The sequence below is a fragment of the Taurulus bubalis genome (genome assembly GCF_910589615.1).
Source record: "Taurulus bubalis genome assembly, chromosome: 3".
Classification (NCBI taxonomy): Eukaryota; Metazoa; Chordata; class Actinopteri; order Perciformes; family Cottidae; genus Taurulus; species Taurulus bubalis.
Window position 1 is genome coordinate 8,451,069 of NC_136591.1, and position 20,680 is coordinate 8,471,748.

Genomic DNA, 20,680 nt, shown 5'->3' on the forward strand with positions numbered 1-20,680 from the left:
AAATTATAGAACAAGAATAAATACATTTTTTTTTTACATTGTATTGCTATTTTACCTGTTTATAACTATCAAACAAAAAATAGTCATGTGTCGGCTACATTTAGGTTAATTAAAAACACAACTATACAGACCTTTAGGTCTATCTATATTTGTGGTAGAGTGTTTGCCCTGTAACTGCAAGGAAGCAGGTTCAATACCTGTCCTCTTCAGTGAGTTTTACATTTTAAACGCATATCTTTTGCTACGTTTACACTGAGCGTCCTCCTCACTAGAGCACCGCAACCGGAGGACGGATCCGTTTTTACTAGCGGACGCCTCACTGTCTCATGAGCTGACACAGAACCAGCAGCAGTAGTGGAGTTTGGAGACGTGATCCACTTCCTGAAAGTATATCTATTTTACTCAGTTTGCTGCAGCAGTTGAGGAATCGCTCTTCTGCACTCATCTGCGCGCGAGGGCGGGGCTCTGAATCACCAGTAGCCAGCAGGGGCGGAGGCTTGGCAGCGACGTGACGCACATTTTAGTGAAAGAAATATTTAAACATTTATTTTTATTTTCAGTGACACAATATCACCTAAAACTCCAAGATTAAAAGGACTTCCCTTTAAAAGTTTTTCCACTGGGCAAAAAAAAAAAGAAACAAAAGTTGTCTTTCTTTTTTTTTGTCAAAGCCTCAGGGAGCCGCCGCAGGTTGCCGACCCCTACACTAAGCAATATGGGCCCGACCCCCTTGTGGCCATTCTGGGTTCTACTGGTCCATATTGACATGATATCGTCACGCAGTTGCTGCAGATTAGTCGGCTGCACATCCATGATGTGAATCTTCCGTTCCACATCTCAAACCACTCTGCCCATTCTCTGCTGACCTCTGACATCACGGCATTTCTGTGCACACAACTGCCGCTCACTGGATATTTTCTCTTTTTCGGACCATTCTCTGTAAACCCTAGAGATGGTTGCGCGTGAAAATCCCTGTAGATCAGTAGTTTTTGAAATACTCAGACCAGCCAGTTTGGCACCAACAACCATGCCACGTTCAAAGACACTTAAATCCCCTTTCTTCCCTTTTCTGAAGCTCGGTTTGAACTTCAGCAAGTCGTCTTCACCACGTCTAGATGCCTACATGCATTGAATTGCTGCCATGTGATTGGCTGGTTAGCTATGTGTGTGAACAAGCAATAAATAAGTGGCCGGTGAGTGTATATAAGAGGTCTGAGGGAGGGTAAAGTGAATGGGTAAAGTGAATGATCGACAATAATAACCCTTTAATATTGGTAGCTGTATCCATGTCTACTTGTACACATTACATATACTTATTTTAAATACACTTTTTGTCTGTCTTGTTCTGGTGCCCTCGTTTCCTAACGTGAGTCTTGCTTTTTGACTTCTTCACCCATTGATTGGTATAAAATTAGCAAAATATTTTTATTTGTATCTATTAAATTATTATTGTAAGAAAAAAAAGATATACCGTATATATAAGATTGCTTTTATATACCAATGTAAACTGCTTTCAGTGATGACATGCAAAATAAATAATATGATTTTTTGTGTATAACAGCTAATTTCCAATTGTGAAACCTAATCCAGCTCCTCATGTACTCACACTCGGTCAGTGCCGTAACTACGGTAGTCCACTGCGGCAGAAACGGCCACAATTAGCGCGGGGACCCCGTAGCCGACCAGGTAGAAGTAGCGCCGCCGTGAGTGCTCGCTCTCAAACACCTCCACCAGCATGATGTAGAGCTGCACACCCTCCAGGAACATCCACGTAAACGCTGCCAGGAAGAAGAAGTGGAGCAGGGCGGCGAAGACGGCACAAGCAATCTGGTAAAGGTTTATAGTGGCAGACACAAATGAGAGAGATAAAGAGGGAGGAAAAAAAAGAGGGGAGATGTGAGCATTCACAGTTGAAAACATTTTAATCAAATCTGTTTTAATGTGTCGCTAGAGGCCATAATATGACTTGCAAAATGTCCTCCAAGTGACTATAACTGAGCAGCATTTTCTGACCTCTGCAGATTTGTGTCTTCCCAACAATTAGCATTGCTAAGCTTTGTTTGGCTGAAGTGATTGGATGTTTGCCTGTAGTGACTGGCAGGAGACCGCTGCAGCTACTGAGCCCATGTGGTCTTGTTTGCTGTAGCTGGCATGGATGAAAGAGGGATATGAAGAAGCAAAGTCAATAGTCCAAGAGCCATTTGGAGCTCAATGCATTGACATCGTGGCCAGGTGTGAGCGCATAACGCAGTTACACACTGCCTGAGCTGGTAGAGATACGCAAATGCAAGACTAGAATACAGTAGACTGTCAATCGCGTGTTTGCACTTGCCCACACCCTTTCTTACAATAATAAGATACAGTACTTACATGGATTGATCTAATTATTGGCACAGTTGAACATAACTAGCGTATTTTGTCACTGAAACGGATCCAATTAAATAACTAAAAGGTTGAGTGGACATTAATTGCAGTCCAGGAGAGTGATCTTAGAGCCAGGCTGTGAATCTCACCCATAAAATGTTATGGAAGGGAAAGTTGTAGGGCCAAAGCGTTATCTTTAACCTCCCAGGGAAGTAGCTTTGCAGCCAATCTATGGCCTGTGAGTTTTGGTTTTGATAGTTATGCTGATATTGGCATAGCAAAATATAGATGTGATTTGATAGCATGAGGCTAAAAAGTAAGGACATATAATTTCTTTCTCTATGAATTTAGTATTTCTATAATAATTTCATAATTCCCCTGCACCTATAACACAGTTGTGAACTGTAGGCAATCTTGTGGTAATATCCTATAAGGAATGATTGAAAACAAATTAATGAATACAATTGTGAAAAAGACTATTAGCAATAATATACATTCCAGTGTCTGACCCAATTATAAATTCACAGACACAGAAATAATTTCATACTGTGCACAGACATTCACTCCAGCAAAGCTAACTGTGTACTCTGCCTCATTAGCAAGCAAAAATGACATGATTGCGAGAAGCTGGAGGTGGAATAAAGCCCTCCGCCATCCTGTATACATGTAATGACTCCACATTTGTCTACAGTCTGAGAGTGTTGAGCACACACACTTGAAGATGACTGTGCAGTGACAGCATGCCTCCACCTGCCACCACAGCTGAGCTCTTACAGGAAAAATAATGCCATCCAAGCTACAGTTATTATACTAGAAGATGGTTTTGTGTATTGAAGAGTTTAATCCAAATTAATCTGAAGTGTTAACAAATTGGAAAACTGCACAAGGCGGTGGTTGGGGAGTGAACGGGTGAATTCATGTCAGTGAGTATGTGCAATAGAAGAATGATCTATTATGAGGATGTGAGTTGGCAGGTGTGTGTGTGTGTGTGTGTGTGTGTGTGTGTGTGTTGTGTCTGAGTATGTGAGCGTAATTGCAAGTATGTGTTTGCTTCTGTGCAACCAGGGGACTAAGAAGGAGTGTTTGTTGAATAAAGAGCATCCAATTCTTTCCTTTCAGTATTTCTTCTCAGTAAGCCTGGAAGAATCAAAAGAGTTCAGGGCCATTGGCACTCTCTGGGAAGTACCACTCACAGCACAGCAGGACACCAAAGGTTACATTTTCTCAAAAAAATGCTTGGCTCTTAAATCTAGAGAAGAAAAGATGGTGCACACTCCTCAGAGAAGGTTAATACAAAGCTTTTAGAGAGCCCTTCTAGCAGCCTCGAGGGACCATGTATTTGAAGAAAAAAAAAGATTTTCAACAAATTTTGTGATTCAAGATTTCTTTTTCTGTCAAGGAGCAAAAAGGGGGGCATGTCTATTTTTTATTTTTCATCTAGACACTTGAATGCACCTCTTACTGACCAGATGTACCAAATACTGCTCCGGATTTTGTTACCACAATTGCATCTCAACAGAGCAAGTTGAAGTCACAAAAAAAATATTTGAAAACATGTTTGGAATCTCCCACAGACCTTTCGGCAAACTGTAAACCTTTTTGTTTTCTTCAAGCAATGTATTTTTGTTGAGCCACTTGTATGACTGACATGAAGTCCAGCTCTGTGGAGTGTATGGCTTAAATATGTCCATGGAGAGATACTCTAGCTTTCCAGCTCCTTCAGGGCTCTTTGGTCTCTTTTTTCCCTCTGATGAATGCCCTCCTTGCCTGATTCTTGAGTATTGGTTCTTTCTTGGCATATATAACTTTCCATTTTTTATTAATGGTGCTCCGTTAGATCATGTGACTGGTCATGTTAAGCTTAAGTGCACACAGGTGGACTTTGTTTCACTAAATATGTGACTTCTGAAAATAATTGGGAGCACCAGATCAGATATTTAAGGGCTTCATAGGCAATAGGGTGAATGTGTATGCACATTATCAGTTTTTTATAAAAAACAAATGTGACTATTTTTTGTAGGTCTATTACATAAAATCCAAATAATAATCCAAGTCCAATAAAAGTCCAAGAGAGGAGAATATTTGTTTAAGGCACTGCACAGTATTATATTATATTGCAGTTCTGCCAATGCATCCCCTTAAATGCGGCACACTGTACCTTTAAAGATTTAACGGTTTACCTTGTTTTGCAGTACTTTTTGCAGAATGCTAAAAACAGCGCAAAATAAATTGATACTTAAGTAAGTATCCATCAGCGGTAGTCTTACCGGCTGGTCACCCCGATTGATCCCCACCAGGAACAGGGACTCTGCGATGAACAAGCTGATGCAGAGGTTCTTATGGATGGTGTTACGATCACTCTGGAGGCCGCGGAAGAAGCAGAAGGTGAAGAGGCTGATGAGCAGGCAGACCAGGGACAGGAGGATGCCAACCCAAGTAATGACATCAAGAAGCATGTCATGAACGGGGTCTGTGTTCTGTAGGGGAGGTGAGGAGAGCAAGTGGTCAACAACGTCCAGTCCTCTTCTTATTATTGCCCTCATAACCATATTTGACAAAACTCTAAGGAAACTATACTATGTCATTTACAATGATTCATTTGGAAAGCAAAAAAAAAGAAGAAAACCTGAAAATGAAAACATGACCATACAATTAATTTGTCATTTGTTTTAGGGTGTGAAGTGCATGCAACTATCCAATACACCTCTACAGAGCAAGCCAAAAGTGGCAGATATAAATCCTGAATTAGTCAGTGAGGATCAATCTAAAATGCCCCCCCACACTGTTTCATTTTGGTCAGGCAACACAGTGGAACAAAGTGAGCAGTCCAAAGGGCGGCAGCTGTCTAAGACCAACACAACATAAATACAATCACACCACAATATGGTCAAGCTTTCACTGTCTTTTAGATTCCTTTCTCTTTTCAAATAGTAATTTGCTACCGCAGCCAGTTTTAGGCACTAAAACGCCTTTTGCTGACAATAAATTTGTGCCTTTACGGGAGAGATAAGGATCAACAGTGTTTCCACTGCAGCCATGAAAGAAAATTTACATCAGTCCATAAAAGCAAAGTGCACATAGGGATACTTGGACAGAAGTGGGGGAAAGGAAACGCTCTCTAAAACAGCAGAATCTGCAGAATGACTGACTTCTGTAGCCTTAAACACATGAAAGCAAAGACACTACAACCAACATTCTGCCAATATCCTGCCCAGGGTAAAACGTAGGACTGTTAGGATTGGAGCTTTATTAGCTATGTGTAATAGATGGCATCTTGTCACCTATTACAGGATTTTCTTGCTTGGATGGCAAACTTCATGGAAATCCCCCAAAACAGTGATTTCCCAAACAGGGGTTCCTCATTGGGTACCAACATTGAGAAGTAGCTCAACTAATGTGATGGAATAGAGTTTACAATTAGATTTATAAATAAAAACAGAAAATGAAATAACTAATATACACACATCTAAAACAGATGGCTAAAATAAATAGATAAACAGTCAAATAGCTAAAAGTAATCGATACATTGTTGAAATGACCAACTACTGCTGCTCCAAGTGGTAGTAGTACAACATTCAAATGTGTGAATAATATTGTAGAATCCAATTATAATCATTAAGAGTTAAATGATATCCAGTTTAAAACAATTTCAGGAGAATGTATTTGGAACATGACAGGTGATGCATGAAGGGGTTCTAGATTTATCTGACAAAGCTGTTGGGGGAACATCTGAAGATTTAACTGTGCACAAGAACACGTCAGCGAAACAGACGCCCAGGTTCCCTGTACAATTTGCATATAGTATTAAGGACTGCACTGTCATCTGACAATGTTGTATCATGCTACCTGTAGGGAAGAAAAGACTTGCCAAGACAGACGCCAAATAATGACACAGGCTTAAATAAGTGTCTGCTATATGTAAAACATGAGGATGGGCATCAGAGAGATAATTACTGTATGCAAGCACTTTGGTCAGCTTTTAAGGCTTCCTAATTTCCCTAAGGGATCGTCCTCGTTTTTATCCTGCCGGGCTTTGATTCAAAGGAGGGAGGAAACGAGAGAAAGTGGTTGAGGTGGTGGAGGGGGTAATTTTAAAGAAATCTGCCAACCTTCAGACATCCAGACTATCATTCCTGCTGGGACTCAAGTGCCATCTCAGTACAACTTTTGAGTGTTGAAATGATGACTATGTCTGAATGCTAATGAAGATCAAACAAGAATTATTTAAAAACAGAAGAATGTTGCATATACTTAATGGCAGACGGCTGATTAGCATTGACAGACAGTTACAAAAAAACAGCACAGGTGAAAGCAAAGATAAACTCCTTTTAACTGCCAGTCAGGGACTGGCACCGTATATTAACTACCAGACTTCAGAGTGCAGTTTGGCTCTTTGATATCAAAGATGTGTACGCAGCTTTGGCCTCCAGCAAATAATGTATGACTCTGAGCTATAGCGTTGGACAAACCCAAGAAAATATTTGCTTACGTTGAAAAATACCGCCGCAAAAGCATACTATATATCTAATATGTCTCTCAAACAAGCGCCTCTTTAAATCATATTTCGACCACAGTCGGCAGTATTTTCCGCGGGGGCAGGGAGAGACAGACCGTCAACATCCACGGGTGTTTTGTCTCTTCTTTTTTCTTCCTCACACCAGTCAAGTTGGAGTGAGGAAACTTGGGGGATGACGTATTGCACAAAAGCCTTGTTTAGTGGCAGCTCAGCTAATGCTAGCAGAGAGGGGAACAGATGCTGATCATTAAGGGGCTCTGGTACAATAACAGCCGCAGTGCTCCTCGAGTCTGGGGAGTGCGCTCTTTTGATTTTCCTGCCTGATGAGCCGTTGTGTATACGTTGGAGGGCTGGGGGGGCTGGCAAGTTGTTACATAGAGCAGACGTCTGGTTGTGTGTGTATGTCTGATTTCAGCGCCCTTACTTTAGAGGGGTTTGTACAGTATAGTATGTCCAAAAGTTTTAGCCAAGTTATATCATATAAAGACATATTATATTATGGCAAAAAAGACAACAGATGTTTGTATTTGCATACTGTTTGTAGGTGCATGGTGCATGCGACACATACGTCTGTTTTCAGTCTGCTGCATTACAAAGGCATCGATGCGGTGGGTGGTACGAGCTGCGGCGCATTGTGAGGGGGCCCTAAGGTCTCCCGGGCTAGCGAGCTGTGCACTGGCTGCAGGCTCTATCCATCACAATCTCACATTCAATTGGAGAGGGGCCAGGTCAGAGAGAAAGAGAAGCCAACAGAGCAAGAGAGAAAAAAAGACAAAGCTATAGAAACAGAGAGAGAGGGAGGGTGTGGAGTGTATCTACACCTGGGTGATGGATTTACTGAGGAATGATTTCTTTGTTCTGGGAGGTGGATGATGGCTGAGACGACACCGGCTACAATGTCTCTGCTGAAAAGTTTCCTCTTACTGCTCAGGCAGGATGGCAATTGGCAAATTATGTGATCTGCAGAGCCTCTGCACCTAACCTCACACCGACAGGCCTCAATGATGGGAATCAGTCTAGGGGTCTCCGAAGTGGGCAGACGTAATTTGCTCTGAAATCCACTCTCTTTCGCAAGGGCGGTCGAGTCATACAGCATCCATGTTACTTAGCAGGGCAAAGCACATTTATTTGATTTGTCTTCCAATCTTTCTCTTCTACATTTTTCTTTTATTTCTTAAACACACATATTTTTCATTCCAGACGGTTGCCTGAGGAGATTGGCTTTGCCTCTGATCTGCTCGCACGCAGCACAAAATAAGGTTTCCAGGCACACAAGCAGTCTGACAAGGAGGAGCAGAGGTGGCAACGAGCCTTTTGCTCCGCACACCGGTCAATCCGACAGGCCATCTGAACTTCCCTTCACATCTTACCCATCTATTTACCATAAACATTCCATGTCCAAAGCCAGAAACTCCTGAACCAACTCTCGGGAAATGCGTAAGAGGGTGAAGCGGTGAAGAGAACGGAGCTTCAATCCTTTATACCCCAAAGAACCGCTCTCAGCATGGGTCCATGAAACCAATCCAATTAAAAAGCATAAATCTCGCTATATGCCTCCAGAGCTGGGCTTTGACTCATGAAATACGGTCAGGCAGGGCAGACAGTTGCGCTAAGGGGTAGTGGCCCGCTGCAGGGAGTCATGTGACAAGTTCACCTCCGGTATGACCAAGGATTTATGATCTGCACAGGGATGAGGAACAGTTGCTAAGAGGGCATATGAATCAGGGGTCCTGGCAAATTCGTCACATTTAAAAGGGCTGGGGGAGAGATTCCGGCTTGCTTGGCGGGAGTTGACATTCAACACATGCAGCTAATGTCACACTGTGTTCTAAGCTACAATAACCATGATGAAATGCCCAAGCAGGACGTTCTGTTGCTGTGGCAGTTAATGTGGCCTCTGTCTTCTCTGTCTGTGCCTTAAACATACAAACAGATGTATTTTGAAGCATCTCCCTAGCTGTGTGTATTGTACCGTGCGTATACAACATCGTGGAATACACCACTAACCTTGACTGTCCTTTCTCATCATAGCTGTTGTCTGGTGGTGCCAGGGTGGACATGTTCTATAAAGACAGTGATTAATGTTACCCAAATATCACCCTCTCCATCATCCAGTGGGATGTGCCATTGATTTATACAAACTAGTCTGTCGGGGATAGTGCCACTTACCAGTAGCTCAATGCCTCCCTGGGGCCTATCTTAGCACCCGCATCTACTACGTAAATAATAGCCTGTAGGTGGAACCACAGCAGGTCTATATTTCTTGAGCTGGGGCATATACTCTTGCCCATATTTAAAACATTTATTTTAATCTCAATGCCCCCTAGCAATATTCACAAATGGCGGACTTAAATTCAAAGGAAAGGGTTCAGTAAAGAGCTCAAGGAGCTGGAGTGGGCATGAACCATTAGAAAACCTACCCCTGATGAAATAGTAGCCATTCATGGTTTGCCATTATGACATTGATAGAGCTTCTGCATCTGCTGAAGCAAGACCAAGTGACCCAGAAAGGTTCAAGGGAAATGTATTTATTCACCATGTAATACATAGCAAGCATCTTCAATCAGAGTAAATGCGTTCGGCTCAGAAACAAGACATCTTGAGGTAAGAACCATCAGCGTTCTTAGCAAAGTCACATTCAAGTACACCCACTCTCACATCACTTGTTCCAAAAACCCTGTTTGCTATCATTCTGTAAATATACAAGAGACATATAATCTCTTACACGCAGCTGCCGTCTGTGAGTACAGTTTTAATTTGTTTATTTGGCCAACGGCGCTTCTCGGATTTCGGGATCATTCAAAGGCATCAACTCTCCGGCTAGATAGCTAAAAATGTGCTAACAAAGGCCGACACAGGGAGCAGTGACAGAGCTTGATGCCCTTGGGATCACCTAAGTGGCGGTTACCTGATTCCCTGTATCTCACAGATATGGTAGATCTGACAGTGAGTGTGCTTCTGAAAAGTAGCAGGCTTGGTTTAGATATTTGACTTTAATGAGCTCTTGTGAGCCCGTCACATGAAAAAGATTTAACATTTGGTTATTCGAAAAAAGGACGTTGCATTACTACTAAGGCTCTAAACATCCTTGGGTACGCAGATATTCAAAGATCTACAACATGTGAGTTGAAAATTATTCCGAGGAACTAATTGACTTCAAACATAATTAATCCCGATGAGACACAGTCTGGAGTTTCTCCACTGCTGAGTCTGTCTAGTAATCTCACACACAGTACATTCGAGTTCAAGGGATTCTTATGAATTGGTGGGCAACGTTTTCACCTTCCCCACACTCACAACCACAGCATGATTACAAGGTGGTTAGTGTTAACTGGTAGATTTGTGTGCATTAGTTTTATAACAAAAGTTTGGACCTGGTTGGTAACTGATCTAAAGATCGTGAAACATGTCAAGTATGATTATATAATTATGTATAATGCTTTTAGACAATCACATTTCATTTGGAGAAAATCAACCTCTAGAAATACACTTTTCCAGACAGGATTGACATATTTTTCGACTAGATATGAGCTGGAATATAAAAAACACATTTGTATTCTGCTCATCAAAACTGTTAAAGTTCAAGCGTCCAAAACCATGCTGCAACGTCAAATCACCGCCAAGGACAAAATGACATCGGTCATAATGTCACGCGCACAAGTAGGGGCTTTTTGACACTTCGAATCTGAATGAAGTAGTTGGCACTTCAAATGCAATCTGAACTTGGTGCTAAAAATGTAACGCAATACAGAAGACATCTTATTAAACTGAACATAAAGATCCCCGAATATAGCACATGTCATTATTCACAGCTAGCATGCACACTATCCATCGACCAAAACAACTAGATGAAAGATGATGGTGATACTGTAGTGAGCATCTGTCCTCCAAAGAAAATTGTAATTGCAGCTTGTCTATCTTTTTTTTTTCTTTCATGCCGCTGAGAAATAAACAAGGTTAGAATATAATCTGTTGCTCTGAGGGTAATGAGTAATAACAATGCAGAGATCAGCAGTGGTATGTTCGGTTGCCATGGATACAAAAACAGATAGTCTCTTCAATTTATGAAATTTCTTTCTCTGCCTCACTCGCACACATACACACACACACACACACACACACACACACACACACACACATTCCCACTTTCCCTGCATTCAGTGTGTTCGCATATGTACCACTGTGACAGTTTGGCAAATGAAAAGCCTCCATATCTCCCATTCAGTGGCACCTTCCAAAAAGGGGCCTTTTATAACATCCAAGTGGAAAAGATAAAGCGTAAGGGAGGAAAGAAAGGAAAAAAAAAATCACTGTCACTCAGAGCTGGGGTGTAACTACTGTCCACTTTCCTCTGGTGAATGCAGTGCAACAAGCAAGCCAGGCTTTCCAAAATGTTAGGGATTGGCTTGACTGAAAGCGCTCCTTTTACTGCTTCCTTTTTTTTGCTTTTTTGCTGCTTTGCTTTCACTGCGTGAAGGATCCCATTCTTCGCGGCTCCCTCTCTATTCCAGACTCGGCTTCAGTCCTGCAGAGAACTTAGTGGGTCCAAAAGTCACGGTGCTGAGTGACAAATAGTGGCTCTCTCTCGCTGAAAGTAAACCATATCACCCGAGACCTCCCAGCAGAATTTCCGACTGTGTGTATGATCGTGTGCAAGGTTTTTTCTTGGGTTCGAGCATTGTGACTATGTGAAAAAATGAGAGACGGAGTTGCATTGGGGGAAAAGGGAGAGGAAGGAAGGAGTAGTGGTTTAGTGGAAGAGAGCCAACTGGGACGGCCCTCAGAGTGCTTTTCCCCCCTCTGATTCAGAGGAGAGGCTCTGGAGAGAGATGCCATAACAGATACCAAGAACTACTCTGCCCTGTCAGCAGCAAGCTCCTCAGACTTCCTATGACAGAAACGATTAAGCCGTCTGTCAGCATCAGAACTACGGCACAACTACTCCCCTGACCGGCAATCCTCCTTCCCTTTCCTTATCCAACTCGTTCCATTTTCAACACACTTTTACTTTCTTTTTTTTTCTTCCCAGTAATCACTCCAAACAAATCCCACAGCTTTATTTGAACAGGGTTATTTTTTTACTTCCATTAGCACCTCCCAATAAATAGAGCTCAAGCACTTCACATTTACGTTCTCACTTACTGGACTCATTTCACTTTGTCTCAGTGTTTACCCGGAAGGCAAAAAAGCGAACGGTGTGCAAAAACAAAAGTGCAAAAAGAGGTGCACTGAGACTGCAATTTTTCCTCCTTTCGGTCTTTACATAAATAAATCAATGACAGATGGGAAAAGGCTCGGACTCAAAATAAATCTTGATGTCAGGTTTCAATCCCTTCATAAACATATTTAAGTTTGGCTCTAAACTATTTTGTGAAATTAGGTTGTATTTTATTATTTAGCCTTTGTTTAACTAGATCTGTCCCATTGAGTTTAAAGATCTCTGTTAAACATGATACCTGGCCAAGACCAATAGCAACACAGAGTTGATGCGATTTTGCACACATTTTCACAGACGACCTGGACTCGTTTCACACTATTTTAGGGTTACTATGTTTTGCCAGTCTGTAGATTGTTCCATGCAGTAGTTATATAATATATATAGGTAATATAAAAGCTTTCTTTCCAAAATGCAACTGTACAGTACATATAAAAAAAAAAAAAAAAAAAAAAAAAAAAAAAAAAAAAAAAAAAAAAATATATATATATATATATATATATATATATATATATATATATACACCGCTATATAGATGATAGATACCGCTCAGTCTTCTTACCTCCAGTAAATCCTGGTCGTAAAGGAATGGTCAATTTGCATTTTTTTTCAGGGATTAGATATTTGCTAATTAGCTAAATGGAAGCATAAAGTGAGACATAGTAAGAAGATTCAGACAAATCCGCTTATTTTACTACACCAAAACTATCCCTTCCACTTGTAACCACTCAAAGAGAGGTGGAGAAAGAAAAGTTTGCCATATTTCTGTAGTACAGTACAAGTATGTTTTGATGTTATATATGGACTTTGAAAACGGTTTTAAGGCCAAAACAAATCATTACAAATCATCACTAAAACCAATGTGTAAAAAACAAATATGCATCGTATGATGCAGCTCTTAAACAACTGCGTGCACAAAACACACCAACCACTGGAGCCAATCTTATATCTGGGCTGCTTCATAGAGAGGACTTTTTGAGGTGGCCGTGATCAATACACACTTTACACTGACAGGATCACGGTTTAAAATTATATGAATACGGTGTGTATATTGGCACTTTAAATGTTAGTCTACAAAGTGCTGTGAAGGTTCAAAAACACTTATTCCATTTTACCCTGTGAACGAAAAAGCAAGGGGAATACAACTATATATTGACAAACAGCCACTGCTTTACAATGTTTTACACTGCCTGCACCTTACTTTTCTTGTCAACCTATCTCCTTGGAATGGACGGGCCGGGTAAACCCTAATGGATCAATGCATTTTTTATTTCTCTCGAATGCATTTGGTAAATTGCACATTTTGGTGGATACATATGTCCATTGAGAAGCAACATTAGAAAAAGAACTGGCCTACCTTGACATCCACATGGGCCATGAGGACAGCAAAATTGGTTAGATGGGTACAAGAGCATGTGGTGTGTGTCCTGTTGGTGCCGAGCAAGCGGCAGTCCTGCGTCGACCAGTAACCAGTCATGGTTCTCTTGGAGTAACTCCAGAATGAACAGTTGGGGTTGAAGTTCTCCTCAGATTGCTGTTGGAGGGCAAACACATGAGTCGAATCAGACAGTGGAATTAATAACAGGAGGACATACAGCATTTCCCCTCGCTAGGTGCAACACAGGGGTCTGGAGTTAATCACGTAATAGCTTTGTCCATTTCTACCTTCCTTTGTTTACAGAATAAACATCCTCAAAGCAGGTTCATTTCCCCCCACTGCAATCCGTATCCATTCTAAAGTGAATAGCAGGTGGTTTTACTGTCAGACAGCATCAAGCAGCCCCATGCCTGTTTCTTATTGTGTTTTTTGACCTTTCTCTTTAACTTTCACTGCATGAAAATTGACTACCCCACTGTTTAATGGGTACCAACGCTGTCTATGTCGGGCTACGACCCTAACGACAAGCACACATCCCTGATAACTCGCTTGCCATTTTATAAAAGTCACCGACGACCTGTGAGGTTGTTTAACACACAAGCACAACAAAACATAACTGCTGATAAATAGATACATCAACGTCCTTTCCCTCTTGAGCCCAATTCCTTTTGTAGCTCGGAGACAAAAGGAGTTTACCCTCGTAATCCTTTCTTTTGTGACTCACATCTTCCAAGGTTAAACATGTCTGCTGTTTTACTATTAACACCATGAGGAGCTGTAGTTTTTCATAGTTTCACACTTGCTGTAGGGTAATTAGTCTAATAAGGTTTATCCTCTGTGAATGTAAATTTGCCGCTGACTGAGTTTACCCTTCACACATACAAACCTTGCGTAAAATATTCCATAGCAAGGAGATAGGATGACCCTCTGTTCCATTAATGGATTTAATTGGTCCCATTAAGTGGTGAGGCAAGGAAGCAAAACAATAACTAGAGGACACATCATCATCCCAGAAGACCAGTGATCCAAAACATCATGGTTGAGAAGGGGACTTAAGTGTGGGAATCCCATACAGGAACCTCTGCTTGTTATGAGAGTTTAGGTTTATTTTCAAGGGCAAAGTTGAAGTCAACTCAACATACCTGACATATCCTTTTATTCTGTCTGGTAGCATAATGCAGAGAATAATTTATGCCAACAAGGTTCTCATTTCTCCCCTCAAAAAAATATGGCAATGTTCTTGCCTGCAGCAACGACCAGTTATTCAAAGTGTGCTCTTAGCACCACTTCTGATGGTTTACCAGAGAATAGTGAGCTCTAAATGTGATACACCAGAACGCTGTATTGGCACTGTATGCAAAACGGCAATAATGCATCCAATCAACTTTAAAGAATTGCGCAAGTTTGTAATCATTATTATTATATGATTAATTGTACAGCCCTTGGTGTACATAAAATGCACTCTATATGTAAATTATGTATGTCTGTCACTTTTTTGAGATGACAATACAAGCAGCAGCTCTCTTGCTGCACTCCAGTGTTATTAACACAAGAGGCTATAGTGCAGAAAACACACTTTTCCAAAAGGGCACCGTTTTATTGAAATGACTTGATCTGAGCAAGAAAAGGGTATGAAAACTCAGGCGCCCCAACATTAGACGAACGGAAAAATGACTGAATCTAGGATCCAAATTACAAATTATACTTAAGGCAGGTGAGTCACAGCAATAACTGCGCAGACGTTGCCCCTTGACATTTTCCCACCATTTAATTTGGATATCCATAAGCTCTCTCCTCCTTTATCCCTCAGTGCACTTTTTTTCCTGCCGCTGTTTCTTCCTTCTAAGTCCCTCCTACACATGAGACCCGCTTCAATTCTCTTATGGTTGTTCAACATCCTTGATAATCGCTGAGGGCACTGTTTGTAGACAAAACAGGGATATTTCGAGGGCGGCAGAGTGTGGAGAAGATAATGGAGTCAAGAGGGAGAAGTTGCGACTCCCCACAATGACTAAGCAGCCTCCAGCGAGGCTCAATATGACTGATATTTGTTCTAGAGATCAGGCTGGTATTTGTTCAAACTAATAAACAACAACATGCATCTCCAGCATCACCTTGTGAGCAATTTTTCACACCTCTCATTGAATGAAACATCATATTAACTTAATTTTCTTGGTCTGTGATGGGATTTCTATATTGTGTTGCACTTCAGGGATAGAGAAAATTGTGATGAAAGGGTTCTATTAAAGAGACGCATACAATATGCAAGTGTGCATGTGAAAGTAAAGTAGAAACAGACAAAAAGCCCATTAAATGCAGACACAGTCACATCAAAGGAAAAACAAAGCACATCTCAACTAACACACACATTCAGAGACAGAAAATTACCTGCAGATGTCTAATGGTAAAAATGACAGGGTCGGAGAGATAGACTTTATTCGAGTCCTTGTTGATGGCAGCCGTGATCACCGGTGAGTTGACAATGACGGAGTAATTAGTAGCCATGGCTTCGCTGCCCAGCTTCATGCTGGCATTCTCCGTTGATAGGTAGACCCCAATGTGTTTGTACAGCACGAACGCTATCCGAATCTCACCTGCAAGAAGACGAGTAGAGGCACGCTGTCAATCTTCCACAAATGACATGGGACTAAAGAATACCTACAATGGCCAAAAGCATTTGGACACCCCAACATTAAACCATTGAGTGATTGTTGAACACACACGTTAGTTAGGAAAAAGAGCTATACCATTTCTTCTAGCCTATGACAAGCTACAACCCACACAGCTGCTTGATACACAGTAAAGGTAAATAGCATCAGCCTGCGGTGTATAGTAAAGGTAGTTAGAAGGATGGGAGGTAGCAGCGTCCTGCTGCCGTGACAACAATGTGCTAATATGCTAGTTATATGACTTATATGGTATTGGTCTTTGGCAACTGAAGCAACACCAGATAAATACTGGAAATAACCACTCAGTTAAAGCTTTGTTAACACAAGAATCAGAAACTGTGTAAAATAAAACTGACTAAAAAAAGACCAAATGTCAAGGTTGCCGAATTAGTTCTGCAATAGGAAAAAGAGAAATATTTCCTACATCAACAAACTGTTATTTCAATTCAGCATTAAAAAAATGCCATCTATTGGCATTGAAAAAGGCGAGCATTTTTTTTAAAAAAATAATCTCTCTCACACGCACACACACGCACGCACGCACGCACGCACACACACACACACACACACACACACACACACACACACACACACACACACACACACACACACACACACCTCTTTCCCCTCCTCCTGCCTCAATATTCAGCATTGATATGAAAGAAAATTCCCTCCCGCTGTGACTGAGATCACTCACTCAGATGAAAAGAAAACAATCTGGGTACTGTAGCACTGGATGAGGGGGAAAGATCCGCCACCCTGCTCTAACGATGCGCCTGGGCACGGCTGGACATCGCCTTAGTCATCCAGCTGAGAGGCACCGGGCGCAGCTTGAGTCGATACTGATTTGCATGGGTTGATACTAACTTCTAAAATTGAGGCTGTATTGCTCCTGGAAATAGCTTTGTATTTTGTCTAACTGCCTCATTCACAGTTTAGAGGCAGTGCTTGAATGTAACTAATTCTACAGCTGGGGCGGTGTTCGAAGTCTCGGAACGATCCTCATGCTTTATATGCAGCCCAACAAAGGATTTGGGTGGCACATTGGAAGTAATTTACATGCATCTGGAATGAAATTCCTACAAAACCTTTGCAGCCCCCAATGCAATATTACATCAAAAAAACTTGTTGATTAATTACAGTTGATACACCAAGTAATACAACAGTATTTCTGTGATAGCCGAGTCAAGTTCTGTCCATTACATTTCTGTTGTATTACACACTTGAATAACACATAACGCAAAGACGCTGTGTACAAGGCATGATAACTTTTCAAACCAACAACAGGGGACCATTAAAAGAAGATTCAAAGGTTTTGATGACTCACCATTTCTCCCGTGCTGCTTTAGCGTGTTTGCTGAGAGGTGGATAGATGTGCCCTGTCCTCCAGTTTGTGGGAACTTCAGGTCAGGCAAGTTCCCATCTGTGCTCATCCTCGCCACCTCCAGCTCTTCACCGATACAGAACAAACCCAAGCATCAATACGTTTGATTTTTATGATACACAACAGACATAAAAACTGCCGTTGAGTATACACTGCACAGCCACAACAGTGCACAATATTGAAGCTGAGGCCTTCAAGGAGTTTTACGCATTGTGGGCAATATGGTTGCCCATTCACAGATTTTTTTCTTCTGTTAATAGGAAGTCATAAACATTGGAATTTTCCCTTATTTCTATCTTCCGTCCATATCACATGAACACGACATGAGACATTTAAAAAAGCGGGAATGGCATAACAGAAGTTGAAAACTAACTGAACAATAAAACCGATCATGCTTTGGAGTGAACCTGACCACCTTAAGACTTATTAGTTGTCATTGCCATTAGGTAAAGACCAAACAACTACACTACACAGCAGCCAACAATATACGCATCTCCAATCACTTCACTGTTGCAAAAGCCATTCTCCTATATAGCTGATTCTATTAATCCAAGCATCTCCAATGAACACTAAATGCAACACATCCATTCTTGATTCATGCAGCTTTGAGGGGCTGCCTCCCTCTCAACTCGTTGTATGAAGGGGAGGTTTGTGTTTTGCTATAGGCCTCCTAATGACAATCAAGTGTTCAGGTGATATTGTTTCCTCTTAAGTTTGTCTTCGCCTTTTGAAAGAACTAATTAAAAAGTCATCTTCATTTCAAAGAATCTCTTTCTCGAGGGGAGCGGGGAGAGCAAGAGATACAAGGAGATAAAGACCAGCTACGGAAGACAAGCTCGCTTCAGTAGCAGCTCAACAGCTGTTGTGTCTGAAGCCAGCTCCTAATTTATGGTTCAAAGACTCCGGCGTCATACAGCAGAGGAAAATTAGCTGCAGATAGGAGCTCAGCTGAAATAAAAAAAGCTCATTCCATCAGAGTTATTATGGCATGATACAATTCAGTTTGATCAAGCAGTCGAGTGTGCTCTAATCTCGAGTACCGGTGACCTGCGCAAAGTCTGGGCATTCCTAAATGTCAAATTAACTCCCAAAGCACTGAGACGAATCCACTCATTCCTTGCGAGGCAGAAATACAGAAAAGAAGTTGCACAAATTCCAAAAGATGAGGTGAGCCGTATGGACTTATACAGGTCATAGGAGTAAATAACTAAACTGCCATCACTGCTGCGGCAGATCATTTGTAAATTCAGATGACGTGTTGGGATTTTACATGAGGTTATCTACAAGGCTATTTCTTAGCAAATGAAATAGTCAATGGTTTACTGAAGTCTCGTCATCAGACTGAGGTTTGATGATAACCAGCGGAGCCTGCAGGAAGTTAAATGAGCCTGTCCAAGGTGTTGTATAACCTATTCTTGTCTCTGACTGAAACTATTGCAACGTTTTTTGTTTTTTTTACAAAGGTGATGTCATGAACAATTCCAGTCGAGTGTTTTGGGTCTGAATAACATTTACTTTCATCTTGGCTACCTTCATCTGTTTGAGAGGGTGATTTCCGACCGCCATCAGTCCAAACGTTTCACGGTCAATGACACAGAATTCGCTTCTGCTATGCGAATGCTAATGGTAGTCATCTCTGGCGCAACACAAAGAAATGGTTGGCAGATTAGTCTGCAGTGGAGAATCTCAAACACAATTCCATCCAAGTGGAGGAAATATAAACTTCATTAAGCCTGATAAGGCATTCATCTGATAATCTGATGTCAGTGGACTATGACACCTCTGTCTTTGCTAAAGGTTAGTGCCCACGGAAAGCTACAAGGAGGCCACATTTAATCCTCTCTTTGTATCCGTTCTCATACCACTGCTTCCCATACTTTCTCTTGTGCTTTTGCAAAGGCCAGGGGGTTTTGGTGATACATTCCTATTCAACTTAGTTAAGACAATACCCCAGATAGCTCACCATTCCCTGGATTCCAAGCCTGCCTTTGGAATAAAGAAAGCATTTTTCTTCTCCCTCTCTAACTCTCTTTTCCCTGTGTGGTTGTGTAAAAGAGCTTACGATGGGCTTTAGGGAATTCCTTTGATGCCATAGTCGTTGTTGGACCCAAAGGCTATACCTTCAAAGCCCGTCTAAATAACACACTAATCGGCAGAAATCTGCTCATAAGATTATCATGCGGAGAGTGAAGCACACGCTTGTGCAGACAAAGCCCTCCACGAGCACATGCACTGTGACGTGTAAACACAAACACAGACACAATGGGTGAGGAAATATCCTTCTTCTTTGAAAGTGAAGAAAATAGATCTCATTATGAGCTTAAACCTAAAATTGGAACGAGGCGTCCTTACTGTTGAAGATTAATTTTGAAGCAGACAAACCGGCTCATTGAGAATGTATAACCAGGTGCAATGAGCTACAGTAAACCTGCACACACACACAAAACCCGTCACTTTACATGCAATTCATTGTGAGAGATCAATAATTAGCTGCGGCAGTGATTACTGATGTTTAAAAGCCCCCCCCTGTTGTCATTTAACTACCCTGTATGGCATGAGGGATTGTGGGGGCCAACTGGCTGAAAAAAACAAACAAGCCGAACAAACAGAGAGAGTAAACATGTCACCAGCACATAATTAACCAGACTACCACTATGCGCTATAAAATCTCACCCCAGTTGAGCAGGCATCGTCTTATTCCCCTCTCCAAACGAGCACAGAATCTCCTTAATACCCACATGAATTGTGTGCCAGATACAATAAAATCATTTTATTAATTCTCCTTACGCTTCCTTCCTTTTTCGTCTGTAGACCTATATTTTTAGGTTGCCATGGCAGCAGGAACTTAGAAGAAAAAAAAACTCCACTTCTTCTGAGAGGAGGACGATACCTCATAACATTTTTTTCTTAATTCCCCTTGCCCCACTTGCCACCCTGTGCAAAAAAGGTTATTTAATTAAATTGGATTTTTTGCTTTGTAAATGTCTCTTAATGTAAACGGCAGATTTAAGAGATTCTATCTTTGAACAACTGATGTATCCAGTTTTGCAAAGCTCCACTAGGGAAAATATTGATGACAGTTGTTGATGACATCATCTGTTCTCAATTGGTATTTATACACTGAATAGTGAGCACTGATCTGACTAGTGGTTCA

The 20,680-nt window shown here is 41.4% G+C and overlaps 1 protein-coding gene across 1 annotated transcript in view; it reads right to left on the reverse strand.

Moving 5' to 3' along the window:
* Positions 1–20,680, reverse strand: part of LOC306734795 (adhesion G protein-coupled receptor L3) — a gene marked incomplete at its 3' end in the record, with an annotated part of 118,274 nt that overhangs the window by 24,879 nt on the left and 72,715 nt on the right. Inside the window, exons 10-14 of the mRNA XM_079216185.1 lie at positions 17,470–17,592; positions 15,862–16,067; positions 13,453–13,629; positions 4,632–4,841; positions 1,607–1,827 (exon numbers count right to left, since the gene is read on the reverse strand). Of these exons, the coding sequence (XP_079072311.1) occupies positions 1,607–1,827; positions 4,632–4,841; positions 13,453–13,629; positions 15,862–16,067; positions 17,470–17,592 (937 nt within the window). The remainder of the gene's footprint in view (positions 1–1,606; positions 1,828–4,631; positions 4,842–13,452; positions 13,630–15,861; positions 16,068–17,469; positions 17,593–20,680) is intronic.